The following is a 21,417-nucleotide window of genomic DNA, read 5'->3' on the forward strand; positions in this document are numbered from 1 at the left end:
GAGTGATTAATATGCAATAATTTTTTAAACAGTTTAAAACAGATTGTATGCTACAAAGTGTCATTTTTATGCCCCAAAGGGAGGCATATAGTTTTTGAACCGTCTGTCGGTCTGTCAGTCTGTCCGCAATTTTCGTGTCCGGTCCATATCTTTGTCATCAATGGATGGATTTTCAAATAACTTGGCATGAATGTGTACCACAGTAAGACGACATGTCGCGCGCAAGACCCAGGTCCGTAGCTCAAAGGTCAAGGTCACACTTAGACATTAAAGATCATTTTTCATGATAGTGCATTCGTGTCCGGTCCATATCTTTGTCATCCATGGATGGATTTTCAAATAACTTGGCATGAATGTGTACCACAGTATGACAACGTGTCGCACACAAGACCCAGGTCCGTAGCTCAAAGGTCAAGGTCACACTTAGACGTTAAAGGTCATTTTTCATGATAGTGCATTCGTGTCCGGTCCATATCTTTGTCATCCATGGATGGATTTTCAAATAACTTGGCATGAATGTGTACCACAGTAAGACGACGTGTTGTGCACAAGACCCGGGTCCGTAGCTCAAAGGTCAAGGTCACCCTTAGACGTTAAAGGTCATATTTGATGATAGTGCATTGATGGGCGTGTCGGTCCATATCTTTGTCATTCATGCATGGATTTTAAAATTATTGGGCATGAATGTGTACCACAGTAAGTCAACGTGTCGCGCGCAAGACCCAGGTCCGTAGGTCAAAGGTCCTAAACTCTAACACCGGCCATAACTATTCATTCAAAGTGCCATCGGGGGCATGTGTCATCCTATGGAGACAGCTCTTGTTTCCCATGACAAAAGTTCTGATGGACTATTATGTAACATAACCTCATTTTCTGAGCAGTACACAAATAATTTATGGTTGGAAATTTTGTATGTGTATGTATTTCTCAGACTACATTTATGCACTATACATAAATAAATAGATCTAAATGAACTACCGGTATGTTTATTGATCATTAAGCATAATGGTGATTTTAACTTCGATATTGTGTTTTGATTTACCATAATGCATATTTGCAAGAAGATGTAGGTTGGAGTTTTTATGCCCTCGAAGGGAGGCATGTTAGTTTTCAACTGTCCGTCCATTAGTTCGTCACAGTGTTAACTTTTTGTGTGAACTTTTTGCATGAAGGCACTTTACTCACGAACCACTGCACCCAGGACCTTCAAACTTCACATGCTGATAGTACTTATTGAGTACACGACCCCTATTGACTTTAGGGTCACCAGGTCAAAGATCAAGGTCACCAGGTCAAAGGTCAAAGCACTGCCGGGGCATTTGTCACCATTAGTGACAGCTCTTGTTTGTATGATATATTTTACTCAAGTTTAGTTATGCGCTATATATAAATGCGAATATAAAAGAATTATGTTTATTGAACACATCTGTAACTTCCTTATGTAGTATACTGACTTGTCATTAAGCATCTTTGCAAGAAGAAGTTGGTAGTTCTCTGATTGGTATATTTTTGCTCCACATTTGAATGACTGAGATGAGGAATGCTGTGATTACAGTATGCGAAATTAGCGGTTGTCTTGATGTGCGGGACAACCAAATTTCCATTCGGACAACTAAAATTTCTATTAGGGCAACAAACTTTTCTATACGAATGGAATTGAAGACAGTTAATATTACAGTTTCGGGCAACCAGTTCCAAAACTTAAGTTCACAGGCTGTGATTATCAGTTGAGATATCTTCTTTAGATTTTATTCATATGTTCAGGTTCTGAGCCATCTGATAAGACACCATCACCAGACGATACCCCAGTTCAAACTCCAGTGAGTGAAGAGTCACCACAGATAGTGGAAACACCAGAAGACAAGGTCACTGAGGGTGAGGCCAGTGCTGCTGTAGAAGATACTGAGGTGTCAGAGGATATTAAGGATGAATGGGACATCAGCAGTGAAGAGGAGGAGGAGGAAGAAGAAGAAGCAATGCCAGATACAGGTAGACGTTTCTTAATGCTTACCTGAATCATCAAAATCTTCGTACATTTACTTTTTGTACCAACCAAAATTATTTTTTGGGGAGATGCACTAAGAGTTGCCCTTGTCTGTCCGTCAGTCCATCCAGTGATGTATCATGCATGTCTAAGAATGTATTTTACTTAGAGTCATCAAACCTCATAGGATTTTCAGTATGTGAATTGTGGACCTGGTGTTTTAATTTGGTCTTTTATACAGCCAGACCAGAGTTATGGTCCTGGACTTAGTCAGAACAGTGCATACAGTGATGGGGATCAGGGGCAGCAGTGTCATACGGACACGATTCTAGTTTATGAACACTTCATAATTACTGTAAAAATATAATTTGCACAAAATTTGTAGTTCCATATCATGTTTTATTGAAACTTTCCAGAAACTAAAGTGCAGGTTGAAGTTAAAGATAAGAAGACAGAAGTAGAGGAGGAGGAAGATGATGAAGAAGAAGAATCAGATGATGAAGATGACGAAGACGATGATGATGATGATGACGATGATGAAAGTGAAACCGAATCAGAAAGTGATGAAGACCTCACAGCATATGAGAGAGCAGAAATGAAAATCAAGGTAATGGTTTTTCAGCTGTTTGAAGAATAAGTACTCACCCTGGTGTGAGCGTTTGCGTTGCATGTAGATAAAAGTTTAATGGCAAGCTTCAAAATTTCACTGATTATTCGGAACTATTGTCCCTATTATCATCAGACTTCACCTGTTTGTTTGTCTTGTAAAGGACATACTCACTGATATCCTAAAGGTCAAGGTCACTAGGGTCAAATGTTTTAATAGTGCTGATATTAAAGTTTTATGTCAAGCTTTCCAACTTCAATATATCTTCTTCAATACCGCCTCTGTTATAATTAACCTCAAATAAGAATTGATATCAGTAAGGGATAGATATCTTTGGGTGAAAGGTCAGTTATCTCAAAGGTCAAGGTCACTAGGATCAAATATTTTAATAGTGCAGGATAATGTTTTATGGCAAGCTTTCCAACTTCAATATATCTTCTTCAATACTGCCCCTGTAATAATTAACCTCAAATAAGAATTGAATTTAGTAAGGGGTAGACATCTTTTGGTTTAGGGTCAGGTACTGCAAAGGTCAAGGTCAGCGGGATTAGATTTGTAATAGTTTGGGTTAAAGCTTTGTGACAAATCCATGCAGCCTGAGCATTGTCTGCACTGGCTGCAAAGGCAAAACCATTTACCGCCAGCAGGCTAAAGGTGAAGAATGAATTGCCGCCAGCAGGCTAAAGGTAAAGAATGAATTACCGCCAGCAGGCTAAAGGTGAAGAATGAACTGTTACCTTTGGTTAAGTGTCATATGATTCATATATGCATTGTAATATTCATTTAAAGATAATTTGGACAAAAAAAATGAATTTCTACTGTTAGTTATCTTTAATTCCATTCATTTTAATATGAAAATGTTGGATGATACACATTCACTGATCTGCCAGACTATCATATGAGCTGTCTTGGGCAAGTAGACTATAACTTGAGTTCATTGTGACAGTTGTAAAACAGTGACCATTATCAAACCAGGGAGAATTTATCATAAAGAAATAACAACAACATTGTGAACGGTATGAAACCAGAAAACAAGAAAGCACCAAGTATTAAAATTCAACAGTCAAAATGTTTTGTGATAATTTTGCTAAGGTGGTGGCATCTCCTTTTATTAATTTTAAATTTTTGGTTGCCTTACAAGCAGATATCTCTGATGTTCACTTTTGGTGGTTTACATTTGTAAATGTGTTTGTGTCTGTGTAATACAGGAGTTTAAAAGTTTAAACTAATATTGACTGTTTATATTTTCAGAAAAGACATGAGAAATGTGAAGCGAATAGATCAACAGATGAATTACGAGCCCCTGTGGTATGTGTACTGGGACATGTGGATACCGGTAAAACCAAGATCCTTGACAAGGTTTGTGGACTCTTACATAATTATATATATCTAACACAAATAGATATCTGCAGTTATGGTGTACATGTAAAGCATGGCTTTGCAGCAGAGGAATGAAATGTCTTTCTTTGGCATTTTGTTAAAATGGCAGGCCTTTATTTATTCAGTTTAGTATTGTTCATTACATCTAGTTCTGCAGTAATATGCACTAAAGGTGTTTGTGCCCGCACCACTTAGTGGAGGGGGCATCCAGATTTGGTCTTGTCCGTGCGTCCGAAAAAGGTTTGTGACACGCCTGGCTTAAAAGGTATTAGATATAAACTGATGAAACCTTGAATGAATCTTTATCACGATATCAACTTGCGCACTTCCTATTTTTCATCTGCCTCTGCCCCCCAATTTCTAGAGTTATGGCCCCTGAAATATTCACCTAATGATGTGCCTAACTCAAAAAGTATTTGATTAAATTCATGAAACCTTGCATGAGTCTTTATCATGATGTGACCTTGCACATTTGGCATTCTTCTTGAGATTTTAGTGCTTATTACAGAGTTTTGGCCCTTGAAATAGTCAAAATAGTTGATTTTTTATTTCTGATGCTCATAGCTTAAAAAGTATATGGCCTAGAATATTGAATCCTTTATATAAAATGTTTGTTGAGGCTATACTCCCTTAAGACTGCAAAAATTTGAATTATTGCCCCTTATTTGTGACAAATGTACCAGTGGGGGAACACCCTTTGTCCTACAGACACATTCTAGTTTTTAAATTGTCTTCAAGTTTTATATAGATGTTGTTGTTTTTTCTGAGATACCAAAATTGTAAGCTGCATAATCTAAATCTACACATATCCATGTTTATTTCAGTTACGTAGAACGAATGTTCAGGATGGTGAAGCGGGAGGTATAACACAACAGATAGGTGCAACTAATGTACCACATCAAGCTATACTCGATAAAACTACAATGTGCAAAGAAGTAAGTTTTTGTGGGCTTGTCTGGTTTAAGTTGCAAGTATGGTTGGTTCTAAATGTAACAAATAAAATGTAAGTCAATAAAAATAATTATTTACAGAATACTCAGTCATTTTTACCTTTGTTTTATATCTTTTTAACATCTGCATTTTGTCAAAGCTGGTTACCAGAGGTATTTTAGAGATTTTAACGAGCTTCAGCGAGCTGACCCAGGAAAATGGGAGCACAACTGTTGACTGTAAAATTGTGAAATGAAAAAGTGACATTTGTATACTATCAAGTCTGCAGTAGTAGAATAATTGCATCTCTTTCAGTGAAAGATTGTATTCTTTATAGATTTCAGTAAAAGTTCCATAAGGCTTTAAATTTTCTGTTAAAAACAGATGAAACAGCAGTCCATATAGAAGTTATGCATAATTATATGGTTAGAAAGGCGCTATTCTTTATACTGCACATGAACTGTTACAGTTAGATTAATAAAGGGAGGTAAATAGAAAACAATAGATTCAATAAAACTTTCTACTCTGCGCATCAATATTTAAACTTTTGACAAATATTAGAGAAAACAGTTATGTTAAATAGGATTTAAACGAAACTGATATATTTTATGTTTATGTGAGAAAGTAGCAGCCACATTTCAAACAAAGGCATTATGAGCCTTTAATTAGCCCACCATCATCGGATGGTGGGCTATTAAAATCACTCTGCATCTGTGGTCCGTCCGTCCGTCATTCCGTCCGTCCGTCCGTTAACAATTTCTCGTTATCACATCTCCTCAGAAACTACTGGGGGGATTTTGACCAAACTTTGTCAGAATGATGTATTGATACCCTAGTTGTGTCCCCCTGAAAATCAGGCTGGTTCAACAATTTATGAGTGAGTTTTGGCCCTTTGTTTATTTCTATGATTTATATAGATTTATATAGGGAAAACCTTCTTGTCCAAAACCACAGAGCCTAGGGCTTTGATATTTGGTATGAAGCATCATCTAGTGGTCCTCTACCAAGATGATTCAAATTATTTCTCTGGGGTCAAATATGGCCCCGCCCTGGGGGTCACATGGTTTATATAGACTTATATAGGGAAAAACTTTGAATAACCTCTTGTCCAAAACCACAGGGCCTAGGGCTTTGATATTTTGTATGTGACATCATCTAGTGGTCTTCAACTAAGATTGTTCAAATTATAGCCCTAGGGTCAAATATGGCCCCGTCCAAACCACAAAGCCTAGGGCTTTGATACTTGTAATGTAGCATCATCTAGTAGTTCTCTACCAAGTGTGTTCAAATTATCCTCCTAGGGTTAAATATGGCCCCGCCCTGGGGGTCACATGGTTCATATAGACTTATATAGGGAAAAGCTTTTAAAATGTTCTTGTCAGTAACTACAACATTCAAACTTGGACCACATGTATATTTTTGAGTGGCAAGATGAACCTTGACACGAGTTGACCTTGATTTTGACCTAGTGACCTACTTTCACATTTCTGTAGCTACAGCCTTCAAATTTGGACCACATGCATAATTTTGTGCACTGGAAAAAAACTTTGACCTTTATTTTGTCCTAGTGACCTACTTTCACATTTTTGAAGGTACAGGCATCGAATTTGGACCATATGCATAGTTTCGTGTTTCAAAATGAAATTCAACATTGATTATGACCTAGTGACCTACTTTAACATTTCTCAAGCTACAGCCTTCAAATTTGGATTACATGCATAGTTTTGTGTCGAAAAAAACTTTGACCATGACATTGACCTAGTGACCTACTTTCACATTTTTGAAGGTACAGGCTTCAAATTTGGACCACATGCATAGTTTTGTATTCTGAAGTAAAATTTGACCTTGATTTTGACCTAGTGACCTACTTTTACATTTCTCAAGCTACAGCCTTCAAATTTGGACCACTTGCATAGTTTTGTGTACTGAAATGACCTTTGACCTTTACATTGACCTAGTGACCTACTTTCACATTTCTAAGGTACAGGCTTCAAATTTGGACCACATGCATAGTTTTGTATTCCAAAATAAAATTTGACCTTGATTTTGACCTAGTGACCTACTTTTACATCTCTCAAGCTACAGCCTTCAAATTTGGACCACATGCATAGTTTTGTGTACCGAAACAAACTTTGACTTTTACATTGACCTAGTGACCTCATTTCACATTTTTGAAGGTACAGGCTTCAAATTTGGACCACATGCATAGTTTTGTATTCCGAAGTAAAATTTGACCTTGATTTTGACCTAGTGACCTACTTTTACATTTCTCAAGCTACAACCTTCAAATTTGGACCACTTGCATAGTTTTGTGTACTGAAATGAACTTTGACCTTAGGATTGACATAGTGACCTACTTTCACATTCCTGTAGCTACAGGCTTCAAATTTAGGTCCACATGCATAGTTTTGTGTACGGAAACAAACTTTGACCTTGACATTGACCTAGTGACCTACTTTCACATTTTTGAAGGTACAGGATTCAAATTTGGACCACATGCATAGATTTATGTTGTGTACGGAAATGAAATTTGACCTTGAGCTAGTCAATAAGTCTTGAAATTTGGAACACTCAAAAATGGCACATTGGTGGGCGCCAAGATCACTCTGTGATCTCTTGTTATATTTATTTACCATAAATCACAAATCATTCAGAGTTGTAAGGGGGTGAGTAACATGTTTGAGTCAACCAGCATTTCAGGCGCATCAAAAATAAAAAATGTAAGAAGATGGTTGAGGGCCACATGTTTTACTTGAGTCATCCCTGGTGCTTGTGTCACCAATGCTTGAGTTTGCAGTGTTTCACTGTAGCAAACACTTCTGTAGAAAAGATTTCAGAATACATTACCGGTAACTCTTATCATGCTGAACACGATTGATTCTGCCTCTGCGACCAGTGCAGATCATGATCAGCCTGCACATCTGTGCAGTCTGATCATGATCTGCACTGTTTGCCATTCATTCGGTATCTTTTTGGTAAGCACCCCTTTTAACAGTTAATGGTACTGTCCAAACTGAAAGATGGATAAGTTCATTATAGAAATGTAGCAGGGTAAGGGCTAATAAACAAAAAAAGCAGCAGGCAACTATACAAGCCAAAATGATATAAATGTGCTCCCTTTTCTGCTGTATAGGTCAAGTTGAAACAGCATCATAGGCAGTTTAATAATAACATCTCATAAGTTATCCTGTCAACATGAAATCCAGAAATACTGGTCTGGTTAACTGTTTGTCATTTAGGTGAGAAATACTCCCGGATAACTGCAATAAACAAACAGAATTAACAAGTCAATATAATGTCTGATACTCTGGTTATTTGTCCCTTAACCCTTTCCCTGCTAAATTTCTAAAATGAACTTGTCCATCTTTCAATTTGGACAGTACCATTAACTGTTAAAAGGTGTGCATACCATAAAGATACTGACATAATGGTGAACAATGCAGGTCATGATCAGACTGCACGGATCTGCACTGGTCGCAAAGGCAAAATCAATCGAGTCCAGCATAATAAGGGTTAACTTAAATATATCCATGAAAAATCGTGAAATGAAGTAGCTTTTTATGACGTATGCTTTATTTCTCATGCATATTTTTGTTTTGCAGTTTCAGAAAAAGGGGTTACAATTACCAGGTCTACTCATTATAGACACTCCAGGTCACGAGTCTTTCAGGTGAGTGTTTCTTCCCCATGAATAATTCTTTCTTTTGAGATGAAACTAATTCTTTCTAAAGAGATCAAACTGTGTTTAGATACTGAATGAAATGGTTGATGATTGTTGTAACACAATACAATTACAGTTTTGCATAACTGCTTTTATGGGATGTCTAAAAATAATAGAAGAAAAAAAGATGTTTACTCCTGAACTTTGTGAGAAGCATCTTTGCATGAAAACCTTTGCTTGTTTATTTGGTTCTGCTGGACTGTATTTAGTGGCCATAAGAGCTAGAACTAGCACAAGTTTTCTTAAAGAACTTTTCTAATGAAGAGATTGATAGAATGTTCACCAAACTTGGTCTGTAACATCTTTGCACGAAATTTTATCAGTGACTTTGCATTTGAAATATTGTACGTTTTCATAACTTGTCTCCTAATCATCCATCACCCACAAACACTCTCCAAAGTATTTATTTCTACTTGCATTTCAGTATTTTCTCATATATTTTGAAATCTCTTTCTTTTTATGCTCCCAGCATCTACTGATGCAGGAGGCATATAGTGATTGTTCTGTTCGTTCATTCATTCGTCCGTACGAGGTTAACCAAATGGGACCGTTTTGTCTAGCATCAATATCCCTTACTAGAATGACTTGATACTAATGCAGATGTAACCTGTGACCATTCCTCATCTTCAGACATCACCTGACCTCAGTTTGACCTTGACCTCATTATGGACTTAGGTTGCTTTATATGGGCCATCTCTTGGTTAACCAAATGGGACCGTTTCATCTAGCATCAATACTGCTTACAAGAATGAATTGATACTAATACAGATGTAACCTGTGACCATTCCTCATCTTCAAACATCACCTGACCTCAGTTTGACCTTGACTTTGACCACATTTTGGACTTAGGTTGCTGTATATGGGCCATCTCTTGGTTAACCAAATGGGACCGTTTTGTCTAGCATCAGTACCGCTTACAAGAATGAATTGATACTAATACAGATGTAACCTGTGACCATTCCTCATCTTCAAACATCACCTGACCTCAGTTTGACCTTGACCTCATTTTGGACTTAGGTTGCTTTATATGGGCCATCTCTTGGTTAACCAAATGGGACCGTTTCGTCTAGCATCAATACCACTTACAAGAATGAATTGATACTAATACAGATGTAACTTGTGACCATTCCTCATCTTCGAACATCACCTGACCTCAGTTTGACCTTGACCTCGTTTTGGACTTAGGTTGCTTTGTAGCGACAAGGATGCCACCGGGGGCATCAAGAGTTTATTGAACGCAGCTCCTTGTTTTGAAACTGCAGGCCAATAGGTTTGTGTTTTCATAGAAGTTATGAAGTCATCTTGGACAATCTTATCCCATTTTCTATATTTCATCTTTAAGGTTTGAAATCCAGGAATTTATGTCCCCACTGTCAGTTTGGCCAGAGTCACAGAATTTCATTTCGGATATATTGAATGCTTTCACAGTACATTCTTGTGTTCCTTGTTTTTAGCTCACTTGTCATGTAGTGACAGGGTGAGCTTTTGTGATCGCCCTTCGTCCGTCCATCCGTCGTCCGTCCACAATTTCTTGTGAACACGATAGACCACATTTTGCAAGCAATTTTGATCAGACTTGTACAAAATTTGTATTGGCATGATATCTCAGTTCCTTTCAGAAACTGGCCAGATCCCATCATGGGTTCTTGAGTTATTGCCCCTTAAAGGGCCAGAATTTGCTATTGTGTGTGCTTGTCTGCACGATAGTGGTTTCATTTATGATTTTATTTTAGCCAAACTTGCACACAACTTGTATCACCATAAGATCTTGGTTCCTTTCTTGAACTGGCCAGATTCAATTATGGGTTCCAGAGTTATGGCCCCTGAAAGGGCCAAAATTAGCTATTTTGACCTTGTCTGCACAGTAGCAGCTTCATTTATGATTTGATTTTAACCAAACTTGCACACAACTTGTATCACCACAAGATCTTGGTTCCTTTCTTGAACTGGCCAGATTCCATTATGGGTTCCAGAGTTATGGCCCCTGAAAGGGCCAAAATTAGCTATTTTGACCTTGTCTGCACAGTAGCAGCTTCATTTATGATTTGATTTAACCAAACTTGCACACAACTTGTATCACCACAAGATCTTGATTCCTTTCTTGAACTGGCCAGATTCCATTATGGGTTCCAGAGGTATGGCCCTTGATAGGGCCAGAATTAGCTATTTGACCTTGTCTGCACAATAGCAGCTTCATTTATGATTTTATTTTAGCCAAACTTGCACAAAACTTGTGTCATCATAAGATCTTTGTTCCTTTCTTGAACCGGCCAGATCCCATTATGGGTTCCAGAGTTATGGTCCATGAAAGGGCCAGAATTAGCTATTTTGACCTTGTCTGCACAATAGCAGCTTCATTTATGATTTGATTTTAACCAAACTTGCACACAACTTGTATCACCATAATATCTCGATTCCTTTTTATACGCCCAAAGGGGCGTATTATGTTATCGCCTCGGTGTCCGTCTGTCTGTCTGTTGATTAGCAATTTCCCTTCTGCTCTGTAACTCTTGAACCCCTTGAAGGATTTCAAAGAAACCTGACACAAATGTTCACCTCATCGAAACGACGTGCAGATCGCATGTTTCTGATGGCTCACTTCAAGGTCAAGGTCACACTTAGGGGTCAAAGGTCATCAGACTGTTTTGTGTGTATATTGCTTTGCATTTGTGTTGCATTGCAGTGCTCTTGTTTTTATTTGGCAGATCCTTCTTTTGTTCACTTACAATATTTTTTTTTAATTACTTCCCTTTTATGTTACTATAAATAGCTTATTTAGTAACTTTTTGTACCCCCCAACAACAAAGTTGTAAGGGGGGGTTATACTGGTTTCAGGTTGTCTGTCTGTCTGTCCATCCGTCTGTCTGTCCGTAGACACAATCTTGTGCGCACCATCTCTCCTCGTCCCCTTCACACAATTTAATGAAAGTTCACACAAGTGATCAGTAACAACAGTAGTTGTGCATGGGGCATGTTAGGTTCTTTCAGGAAAAAAACTTGAAGAGTTATGGGACTTTGCTTTTTGTTACTGTACTATATACATAGACACAATCTTGTGCGCACCATCTCTCCTCATCCACTTGACACAGTTTAATGAAACTTCACACAAGTGATCAGTAACAACAGTAGTTGTGCATGGGGCATGTTAGGTTCTTTTAGAAAAAAAAACTTGCAGAGTTATGGGACTTTGTTTTTTGTTACTATACTATATACATAGACACAATCTTGTGCGCACCATCTCTCCGCATCCACTTGACACAGTTTAATGAAACTTCACACAAGTGATCAGTAACAACAGTAGTTGTGCATGGGGCATGTTAGGTTCTTTCAGAAAAAAATTTGCAGAGTTACGGGACTTTGTTTTTTGTTACTAAACTATAGACACAATCTTGTGCGCACCATCTCCTCATCCCCTTGACACAATTTAATGAAACTTCACACAAGTGATCAGTAACAACAGTAGTTGTGCATGGAGCATGTTAGGTTCTTTCAACGACAAAAATTGCAGAGTTATGGGACTTTGTTTCTTGTTAACATACTATGTACATACAGTCTGCATATGCAGTCTTATGCGCGCCTAATCTTCCGAACCCTTGCACACAATTTAATGAAACTTCACACAAGTGATCAGTACCAACCTTAGTTGTGCATGGTACATGTTACATTCTTTTAGATAAATATTCTGCATAGTTATGGGACTTTGTTACTTGTTACCATACTGTATACATACAGTCTATATACGTACAGTCCGCATAATTATGCAATCTTGTGTGTGCCAAATTGCAATGTACTGTGTCAGTGCATGTGGGGGGTACATTCATCACCTTTAGTGATAGCTCTAGAGTTTATTATTGGCTGTAGGGAAAAACCGAGACCACTTTCCTGTGGTACAACATGGATGGTACCTCCAATTTTTAGGTGTATTTTGTACTTTGTAAGAATTTTTTTCTTCTTTTTGGTTAAATTTCTTCCCTTTGTTATTCCTGTCCTTTGGACTTATGGCATAGAAAACTGATTTCAAAACAATTTTACACAAGACAAGTGTTCCTTGGGTGACCCTCTACTATATTCCTTCAATTAATTTTGATTCAGCGAAAAACATGGCCCCCCATGGGGTTTTGCTTATTTTCCCTATATGCCTATATAGAACTTTGAAAATCTTTTTGTCAGAAACTGCTGGTCCGTTTTCAAAATAATTTTACACAAATGTTTCTTGGGTGACCCTCTACCAATTTCCTTCAAATATTTTTGATTCATTGAAAAAATGGCCGCCTGGGGGAGGGGCTCATTTCCCATATGGCTATACAGAAAACTCCTTATATGAAACTACTGGCCTGATTTGAAAATAATTATACCCCCACCAAACATGTTTGAGGGGGGTATATAGGAGTCAGTTTTGTCGCGTCCCGTCGCGTCGCGTCCCGTCCCGTCCCGTCGCGTCCCGAAATCTATTATCTCAGTTATTACCAAATGGATTTGATTCAGACTTAAAATACATGTTCCACCTTATCACCCACATCATGTGACACAAGGTGCATAACTCTTGACACCAAGTTTTCATGAATTATGTCCCCTTTTACTTAGAATTTAAGGTTAATTTTGTTGTATTTTCACTATATCTCAGTTATTACTAAATGGATTTGATTCAAACTTAAAATAGATGTTCCACCTCATCACCCACATCATGTGACACAAGGTGCATAACTCTGACACCATTTTTTTATGAATTATGCCCCTTTTTACTTAGAATTTAAGGTTGATTTTGAGGTATTTTCACTATATCTCAGTTACTACTGAATAGATTTGATTCAAACTTAAAATAGATGTTCCACCTCATCCCCCACATCATGTGCCCACATCATGTGACACAAGGTGCATAACTCTGACACCAAGTTTTCATGAATTATGTCCCCTTCTACTTAGAATTTAAGGTTAATTTTGTTGTATTTTCACTATATTTCAGTTATTACTAAATGGATTTGATTAAAACTTAAAATAGTTGTTCCAACTTATCACCCTGATGATGTAACATAAGGTGCTTAACTCTAACATAAATTTTTTATGAATTATGTCCACTTTTACTTTAAATTTAAGGTTGATTTTGATGTATTTTCACTATATCTCAATTATTACAAAATGGATTTTATTCAAACTTAAAATAGATGTTCCACCTCATCACCCACATCATGTGACACAAGGTGCATAACTCTGACACCAATTTTTCATGAATTATGCCCCTTTTTACTTAGAATTTAAGGTTGATTTTGATGTATTTTCACTATATCTCAGTCACTACTGAATGGATTTGATTCAGACTTAAAACAGATGTTCCACCTCATCACCCACATCATGTGACACAAGGTGCATAACTCTGACACTAATTTTTCTTGAATTGTGTCCCCTTTTACCTAGAATTTAAGGTTAATTTTGATGTATTTTCACTATATCTCATTCTGATTGGCTTAGAGCCAAAGGGAAGTAACCTTGTTTTAACTTTTGTACTGAGTTTCTTCCCCTTAAATTCCAGGAATAAGTCTATTTTTAGAAATCCTATTTTTAGATTTTCAATATTTTAGGTATTTTTCTTACTTTTTTATTATAAGTTCTGTGTAAAAAGTAAAAACATTTTTCTGTGGTAACATGGGTCAGTAAGACACTTTTTTGTATTCACTTTTAGTGTATATTTTAGTGTATCTCTAATATTAGAGATTTAATATATTTACTAGTATTACTATACTAGTATTATACTAGTATTACTTATATGTGGAAGCCCAGGATGAAGTACTCCAAAGTATTTTTAAGATTTCTTATGGTTGCCATTCTTCTGTGACAAGACCGTATGGTGGGGGTATGAGTCACTCCTGTGACAGTTCTATTTTTATTTGAAGTAATTTAAGAAAATTTCAACTATATTTTCTCATAATTCTTTTGATTAATCTTGATTATGATTTTTTGACCTTCTTGTCCTTAAGTGCAATGATAACAGGTGAGCGATATAGGGCCATTATGGCCCTCTTGTTTGCTTTTATGTTTATTTTTATGACATTTAAGTTAACTGACTGTATTTGATATATATTTCAGTAATCTCCGATCCCGTGGATCATCTCTCTGTGATATAGCCATTCTTGTTATAGATATTATGCATGGATTAGAACCTCAGACTATAGAATCTATCAACCTTCTGAAGGAAAAGAAAACACCGTTTGTTGTAGCATTAAATAAGGTGAGTGCTATTTAGAAATCGGTACTTGATTATCTATTTATGTAATCTTTGGGTATTTTGTAGGCCCTCTTGTATAGATCAACAGAAAGAACATGTTCATTTCCCAACTTTAAATGTAGTGATGATTGGACAGAAAATTTTATGTCCAAAGTCATTTTCTCTGTCTTGGAACTATTTGTGAAAATTACTTTCAAAGAAAGTAGAACTGGTATAGAATCTGGGAACATCCTGTCAAACAGGCAAAGTAGGAGGTCTTTATGGCAGATTATTAAAGGAATTCAAACAGCTTGCCTCTCACAGGTTTCAGTCTTAATTCCATCAGAAATGTAGCATTCTTCCATGTGAGGAAGTTATCTAGCTAGCCTGTTTTAGTTTAGTAGTTCTGCTAAGGTGATATCGTTGCGTGATATATTGCCCATCAGGAGCAGTGGAAGTTTGTTCTGCCAGTAAAGCTAGAAAAATTCTCTGTCAGTTAAATTGCACAGGTATGATTTCCACTGGTAAAGCTAGAAAGTTGCCATACCACCAATATCAAGTAGGTTTGACAACCAAAAGTGGAAAGAAAAATACCTTAGACAGGTTGATATTTATCTAAATTGTAATCCTAGATACTGAACTCTTCACTCTTCCGAGATGAAGTTCATTATTATATTTCTTGCCAGCATGAGCCATCATTGTAAACTATATGCTGGAATTAATTGCAGTATAATGTTTTACATGGAGACAACTTGTTGATCAGCATTTCATCAAACACGGCCCATTGCATTCAACATTCTTAGAAAGAAAACTTGAGTATGTTCATATGTTTGACGGTTGTAATCCATTGCAGATTGACACTTGTTTGATTTTTTGTAATTGATTACAGATTGACAGATACTGTGAATACATTTAAATTTTTTTGGCATTTTTCGGTTTTGCCAATAACAGCCAGTTTGTTGGGATAAAAAATTTTGGATTTTAACTTCTGAAGATAAAATGAATGGCAATTTTATTTGTTACACAAAAAGGAAATTCACGAAAATAAGTCCCAAACGAATATTATTGATTTCACAGTATTTGACTGTTTTAATTGATTACAGATATACAGATATTATGTTATAGTAACTGATTACAGATTGACAGATTATATCAGTGGAAGAGCAATCCTAACAGTGATGTTGTTAACACAATAAAGAAACAAACACAGATGTGTAAACAGGAGTATGATGAGAGGTCTCGTGCTGTGATAACTCAACTTGCTGAACAGGTATGTAGATTTCTAAATGTCTTAAAATCATTTTGTTTTATTTCATTGAAAAAAAAACATGGCCGAAAGTGGGGAGGGTGGGGGCTAGTTAGCTCACCTGAGCACGAAGTGCTCATGGTGAGGTAAAATTGTGATCACGCTGTGTCCGTCATCCGTGCGTGCGTGCGTCAAGGCGTCCATCATCAACATTTGTGTTTAAACGACATCTTCTCCAAAACCACTGAATGGATCTTGATGAAACTTGGCCATGAAGTTCCTGGTTGGTCCTCTACCAAAGTTGTTCAAACGGTTTCGCTTGGCAGCCCGCCAGAGCTAAAAATAGAAAAAACTTCAAACGACATTCTTCCTAAACCGATGGTTTGATTTTGAAATAATTTCACACAAATAGTCCTTATGTCAACCTCTACCAAGATTATTCAAATTATACTGATTCATCAAAAAACATGGCCGCCAGAGGGTGTGGTCACTTTTTCCTATATGTGTATAGAGGAAACTTTAAAAATCTTCTTGTATGAAACTGCTTGTCCGATTTTAGAATAATTTTACACAAATGGTCCTTGTGTGACCCTCTACCAAGATTGTTCAAATTATTTTGATTCGTCAAAAAACATGGCCGCCAGAGGGCATGGCCACTATTCCCTATATGTATATAGTGGAAACTTTGAAAATCTTGTATGAAACTGCTTGTCCGATTTTAGAATAATTTTACACAAATGGTCCTTGTGTGACCCTCTACCAAGACTCAAATTATTTTGATTCGTCAAAAAACATGGCCACCAGAGGGCGTGGTCACTTTTCCCTATATGTATATAGTTGAAACTTTAAACATCTTCTTGTGTAAAACTGCTGACCCGATTTTAAAATAATTTTACACAAATGGTGTTTGTGTGACCCTCTGCCAAGATTGTTCAAATTATTTTAATTCTTCAAAAACCATGGCAGCCAGAGGGCGTGGTCACTTTTCGCTCTATATATATAGTGGAAACTTTTAAAATCTTTTTTTGTGTGAAACTGCTGGCCTGATTTTCAAATAATTTTGCACTAATGGTTCTTGTGGGACCCTCTACCAAGATTGTTCATATTTTTCCGATTCGTCAAAAAAACAAGGCTGCCAGGGGGTGTGGTCACTTTTCTTCTTTGAATCAATATTAGCTAGAGCCTTGATATTTGGCATGTGATATCAGATTTTTAATGTCTACCATAATTGCTCAAATTATTGCCTTAGGTTCAAAAGTGTGTGTGACATATATATAATATAGACTAACATAGAAGAAACCTAACTCTGTACTTGAAGCCTTGTACACAGGTGAGCACTTTAGGGTCAGTGACCCTCTTGTTTCCCTTTTATGACTATATGGAAAACTTTGACAATCTGCTTTTGTCAAACTGCTAGCCCAGTTTCAAAATAATTTGACAGCAATGACCCTAGTATGACCCTCTACCAAATTCATACAAGCATTTGCGATTTGTTAAATAACATGGCTGCCAGAGGGAGAAGTATGTTTTCCATTTATGACTGTATGGAAAATTTTGATAATCTCTTCTGAAACTGCTGGCCCAATTTGAAATTAATTTCACATTTGAAAATATTCCACAGAAATGTTCCTTGGGTGACCCTCCACCAAAATTCTTCAAATAATTCTGTTTTTTAAAAAACTGTGGTCCCCAGGGGATTGGGCTAGTTTTTCCCAGTATGAAATTCAATGTATGATAAACAGTTAAAATCTTCTCTGAAACTGCTAACCAGATTTTAGGATAATTTCACAGCATTATTCGCTGGTCCAAAATTACTCAGTCAGTTGTGAATGTGCTGTGAGTAAGCTAGGGTCATTATGGCTCTTTTGTTAAACTTAAATTTGCTATAAACAGCCTTACACTAATTCCATTCTTCCTGGATATTCTTTAAAGAAGCTGATGTATTCTGTAAAATTGTGCTTTCCAAGGATGAAAGAAGAACATTTAAATAACTAAAAATGTATATATTTCAGGGCTTGAATGCAGCTTTGTTTTATGAGAACAAGAACCCGAAGGAATATATCTCACTGATACCCACCTCGGCACATTCTGGTGATGGTATGGGCAACCTCCTGTCACTGATCTGTGAGCTCACTCAGACATGGCTCGCAAAGAAAGTTTCATATAGTGAAGAACTACAGGCAACTGTTATGGAGGTATATAATATATTTACACAAGCACTAGACAACTACTGTAGGTGTGGAAATATTCAACATAGTTTTATATTTATAAATGTGTGGAGGGGCATATAGAGTTGCTGCTGTCCGTCCATATGCACGCCCCAAAAACTTGTGTGTCCAACTCCTGCCACACTATTAGCCTGATTTGCTTTAAACTTTCACAGATCAACAAGCTTGATGTGTAGTTGACCATTATGGAAGGAATTTTTTCTGTGACTATTTTATTGCAGTTATGGCCCTATGATAGTTCTTGCTATATAGAGGATTACACAGTATGTGGGGGCATCCGTGTCCTATGGACACAATTTCTGAGCAATCTTGATATTTAAAAGTTCTTAAAAGTTATCTTTACATTCTCAGTGTTTCTGTAAGTTGATGACAGTAAAGCACCAGTTAAACTCTATGACATTAGTGAACATAGATTACTATATGAATAAATTTATTGGCAGTTTTCTTCATTCTAAAAATTCAAGACAAATTAGAAAGCATGTGTTCAAAATGTGAGGCACATATTTTTACAGAAAATAAGAGATTTTCTGACAGACTGTTAGAAAGTTCTACAGATTGCAAATAGTCCTAAAACCTGATAATTCATAAAGTTAAAATGATACTGTATTCCTAATCCTTAGCATATTTCACTGCACAATTATTCTGTCAATGAAAAACCGAAGTTTTGTTCTGATATTATCTGTGGGTATGTGTATATTTAGATCGGTTAATAAACAACTAAAGCTTTAACCCTTACCCTGCTAAATTTCTGAAATGGACTAGTCCATCTTTCAATTTGGGCAGTACCACTTATTAGTCAAAGGGGTGTTCATTGAAAATTTACTGACTGAATAGCGAACAGTGCAGACCATGATCAGCCTGCTCTTGGGCTGCACTGGTCACAAAGGCAGAATCACTTGCCACCAGCAGGCTAAAGCTTTTCACTTTTTACATAATGTAAAAGAATCGTTTGTCAAAGAAACATGTAATAAGTCCAGTTTTAAGGACAGTTAGATTCAGTTTTCTGAATAAACTCTGGGAACTTTTTGCATATACTGGTTGGGAACCAGTTTCCAGACAAAATTCTATGTGTTTTGTTCATTCTTTTCTTAGACATCATTGAACTTATACCACATGGCCTTCAGCTCCTGTTACAACTGATTGTCATTCCGGTCTAGTGACAGTATTAAACTTGTCTAGGCTGTGCAGTGGGACCATTAAGGTGGTGAATTTCTGTGTAGGGTAAACTGTATCTGTACAATTATGGGAGGATTGACATTTATTTTGAAGAAGCAAAAAAAAGATTTATATATTTTAATGATTTTCAAATCTTTAAATCTTTCTAGCAATATATATAGATGGTAATGTGACTGTGAAAAGTGCAGATCCAAGCTGCAGAGGTGATCTCCCTTTAATTAGAATTTTGTCTTACATGAATAATTGATAATTAATACAGAAATATTATTGAAATAGCGCAAAGTTATTGGACCTGCATATAAAAAAGATAATACATTGATATTAAAAAGTAACTCATGCCGTGAACCATGATTCTTTCTTCAATAATTATTTGATACCTCAACAAGTTTAAATTGTTGTACAGGTGCAATCCTGCCATCTACAGTCCCAGTTGCTATTTGGTCTCGGGTGATATACTATTTTGAAATTGAAATTTTGTTCATTATTTTTTGGTTAAAAAAGTAGTTTCCTTGAAGATAAGAAAAACAAACAATATAACCAATTCATAGATAATGCTGAAATAAAGCAGTTAATTTTCTTGTCCAGAATCTGGTCCCCATTCAGTACTTTTTTGCAGACATCTTTTAAAATATCAGCTACGAAAAGGCTTGTTCGGGAGTTATAAGATTGTTTTTTACACTGGTAAGGCGGTTTTTATTGACCCACCTTTGCTTTCAGTTGATTTGTATTAGAAATGCATTATTTAACTGTGAAAAACTGAATAACAGTTTTTCTTGTTGCCTTGATAATATTGTATTATACAGATTCATAACATTTGTAAGGGGAAGTAATAATTACTGCAAAGGTTTATTTGGGTATTGCAGTTAATTCCCTTCACTTGTTTTACATTGTTACTGTGGGGTGTTCCAGAAGTTATTAACCATATCAAAAATAAAAAACTTAGAAAGAGAATAAAGGGCTATTAAAAATATTAAGTGCTAGGAGTTAGTTTCACTCCTTGGTGATTAACTATTCATGTAAAAATGATTTACATGCTTACATGTTGTTAGAGGAAGTTGTTTCTAACTTCCTTGTACTTGATTTATTTGATTGGTTGAACTTATTGTGAGTGGTAAAGAAATACATGAGCCATGTAGGCATATTTTTCAACATTTAGATACCTGAACTTTAGACTTTAACTTCAATATTTACTTTGTTTGTAATATATTTATTGCAGTGATAAATCGCAGCAACAAATTGTGGAACTATCTGTTACTGTACAATGCACATTCACGATAAAAGGAAAAGTTAGCATTTCAGAGTATATATCCAAATTTCAGGCTTAGAATGTGAATGAGCTGTGCCATGAGAAAACCAACATAGTGGGTTTGCGACCAGCATGGATCCAGACCAGCCTGCGCATCCGCGCAGTCTGGTCAGGATCCATGCTGTTCGCTTTTAAAGCCTACTGCAATTAGAGAAACTGTTAGCGAACAGCATGGATCCTGACCAGACTGCGCGGATGCGCAGGCTGGTCTGAATCCATACTGGTTGCAAACCCAGTATGTTGGTTTTCTCATGGCATGGCTCAAATTAATTTGAGCCCTATTTCAAGCAGATTTCAAGGAACATGATTGTACACTTTTCCAAGTGATGATAAAAAACCTTATGTCGCAGTGATTTCACTCACTTCACAGAGAAACAATCACATGCAATTTAAAGCAAGGAGATTCCTCAGAGGAAGAAATGCACTTCAGTTACTGCAGTCAACTATGCATTTGTGTAGTACTTCTTGGTCAAAAAGTCTAGTAGAATGTCTCGCAGAAATGAATGAATTGGTAAAAACAGAATGATGTAAATTTATCTTGTAAGAATCTTTGATTGACATTGTCTGTACATGTTAGAAGTGCCTACAGAATATTAAACTAGCTTTTATGCTTCAGTGAAGCTTTGTGAGTCTGGGTCTT

At 36.5% G+C, this 21,417-nt stretch overlaps 1 protein-coding gene across 1 annotated transcript in view; it reads left to right on the plus strand.

Annotated features, from left to right (window-relative positions):
- LOC123556217 (eukaryotic translation initiation factor 5B-like) overlaps positions 1-21,417 on the plus strand; it is an 88,088-nt gene that overhangs the window by 23,565 nt on the left and 43,106 nt on the right. Inside the window, exons 11-18 of the mRNA XM_045346804.2 lie at positions 1,765-1,989; positions 2,401-2,591; positions 3,843-3,950; positions 4,796-4,906; positions 8,504-8,571; positions 14,704-14,845; positions 15,960-16,091; positions 18,080-18,262. Coding sequence (XP_045202739.2) covers positions 1,765-1,989; positions 2,401-2,591; positions 3,843-3,950; positions 4,796-4,906; positions 8,504-8,571; positions 14,704-14,845; positions 15,960-16,091; positions 18,080-18,262 — 1,160 coding nt within the window. The remainder of the gene's footprint in view (positions 1-1,764; positions 1,990-2,400; positions 2,592-3,842; positions 3,951-4,795; positions 4,907-8,503; positions 8,572-14,703; positions 14,846-15,959; positions 16,092-18,079; positions 18,263-21,417) is intronic.

Source organism: Mercenaria mercenaria, chromosome 5, assembly GCF_021730395.1.
Source record: "Mercenaria mercenaria strain notata chromosome 5, MADL_Memer_1, whole genome shotgun sequence".
In the NCBI taxonomy this organism is placed as follows: domain Eukaryota; kingdom Metazoa; phylum Mollusca; class Bivalvia; order Venerida; family Veneridae; genus Mercenaria; species Mercenaria mercenaria.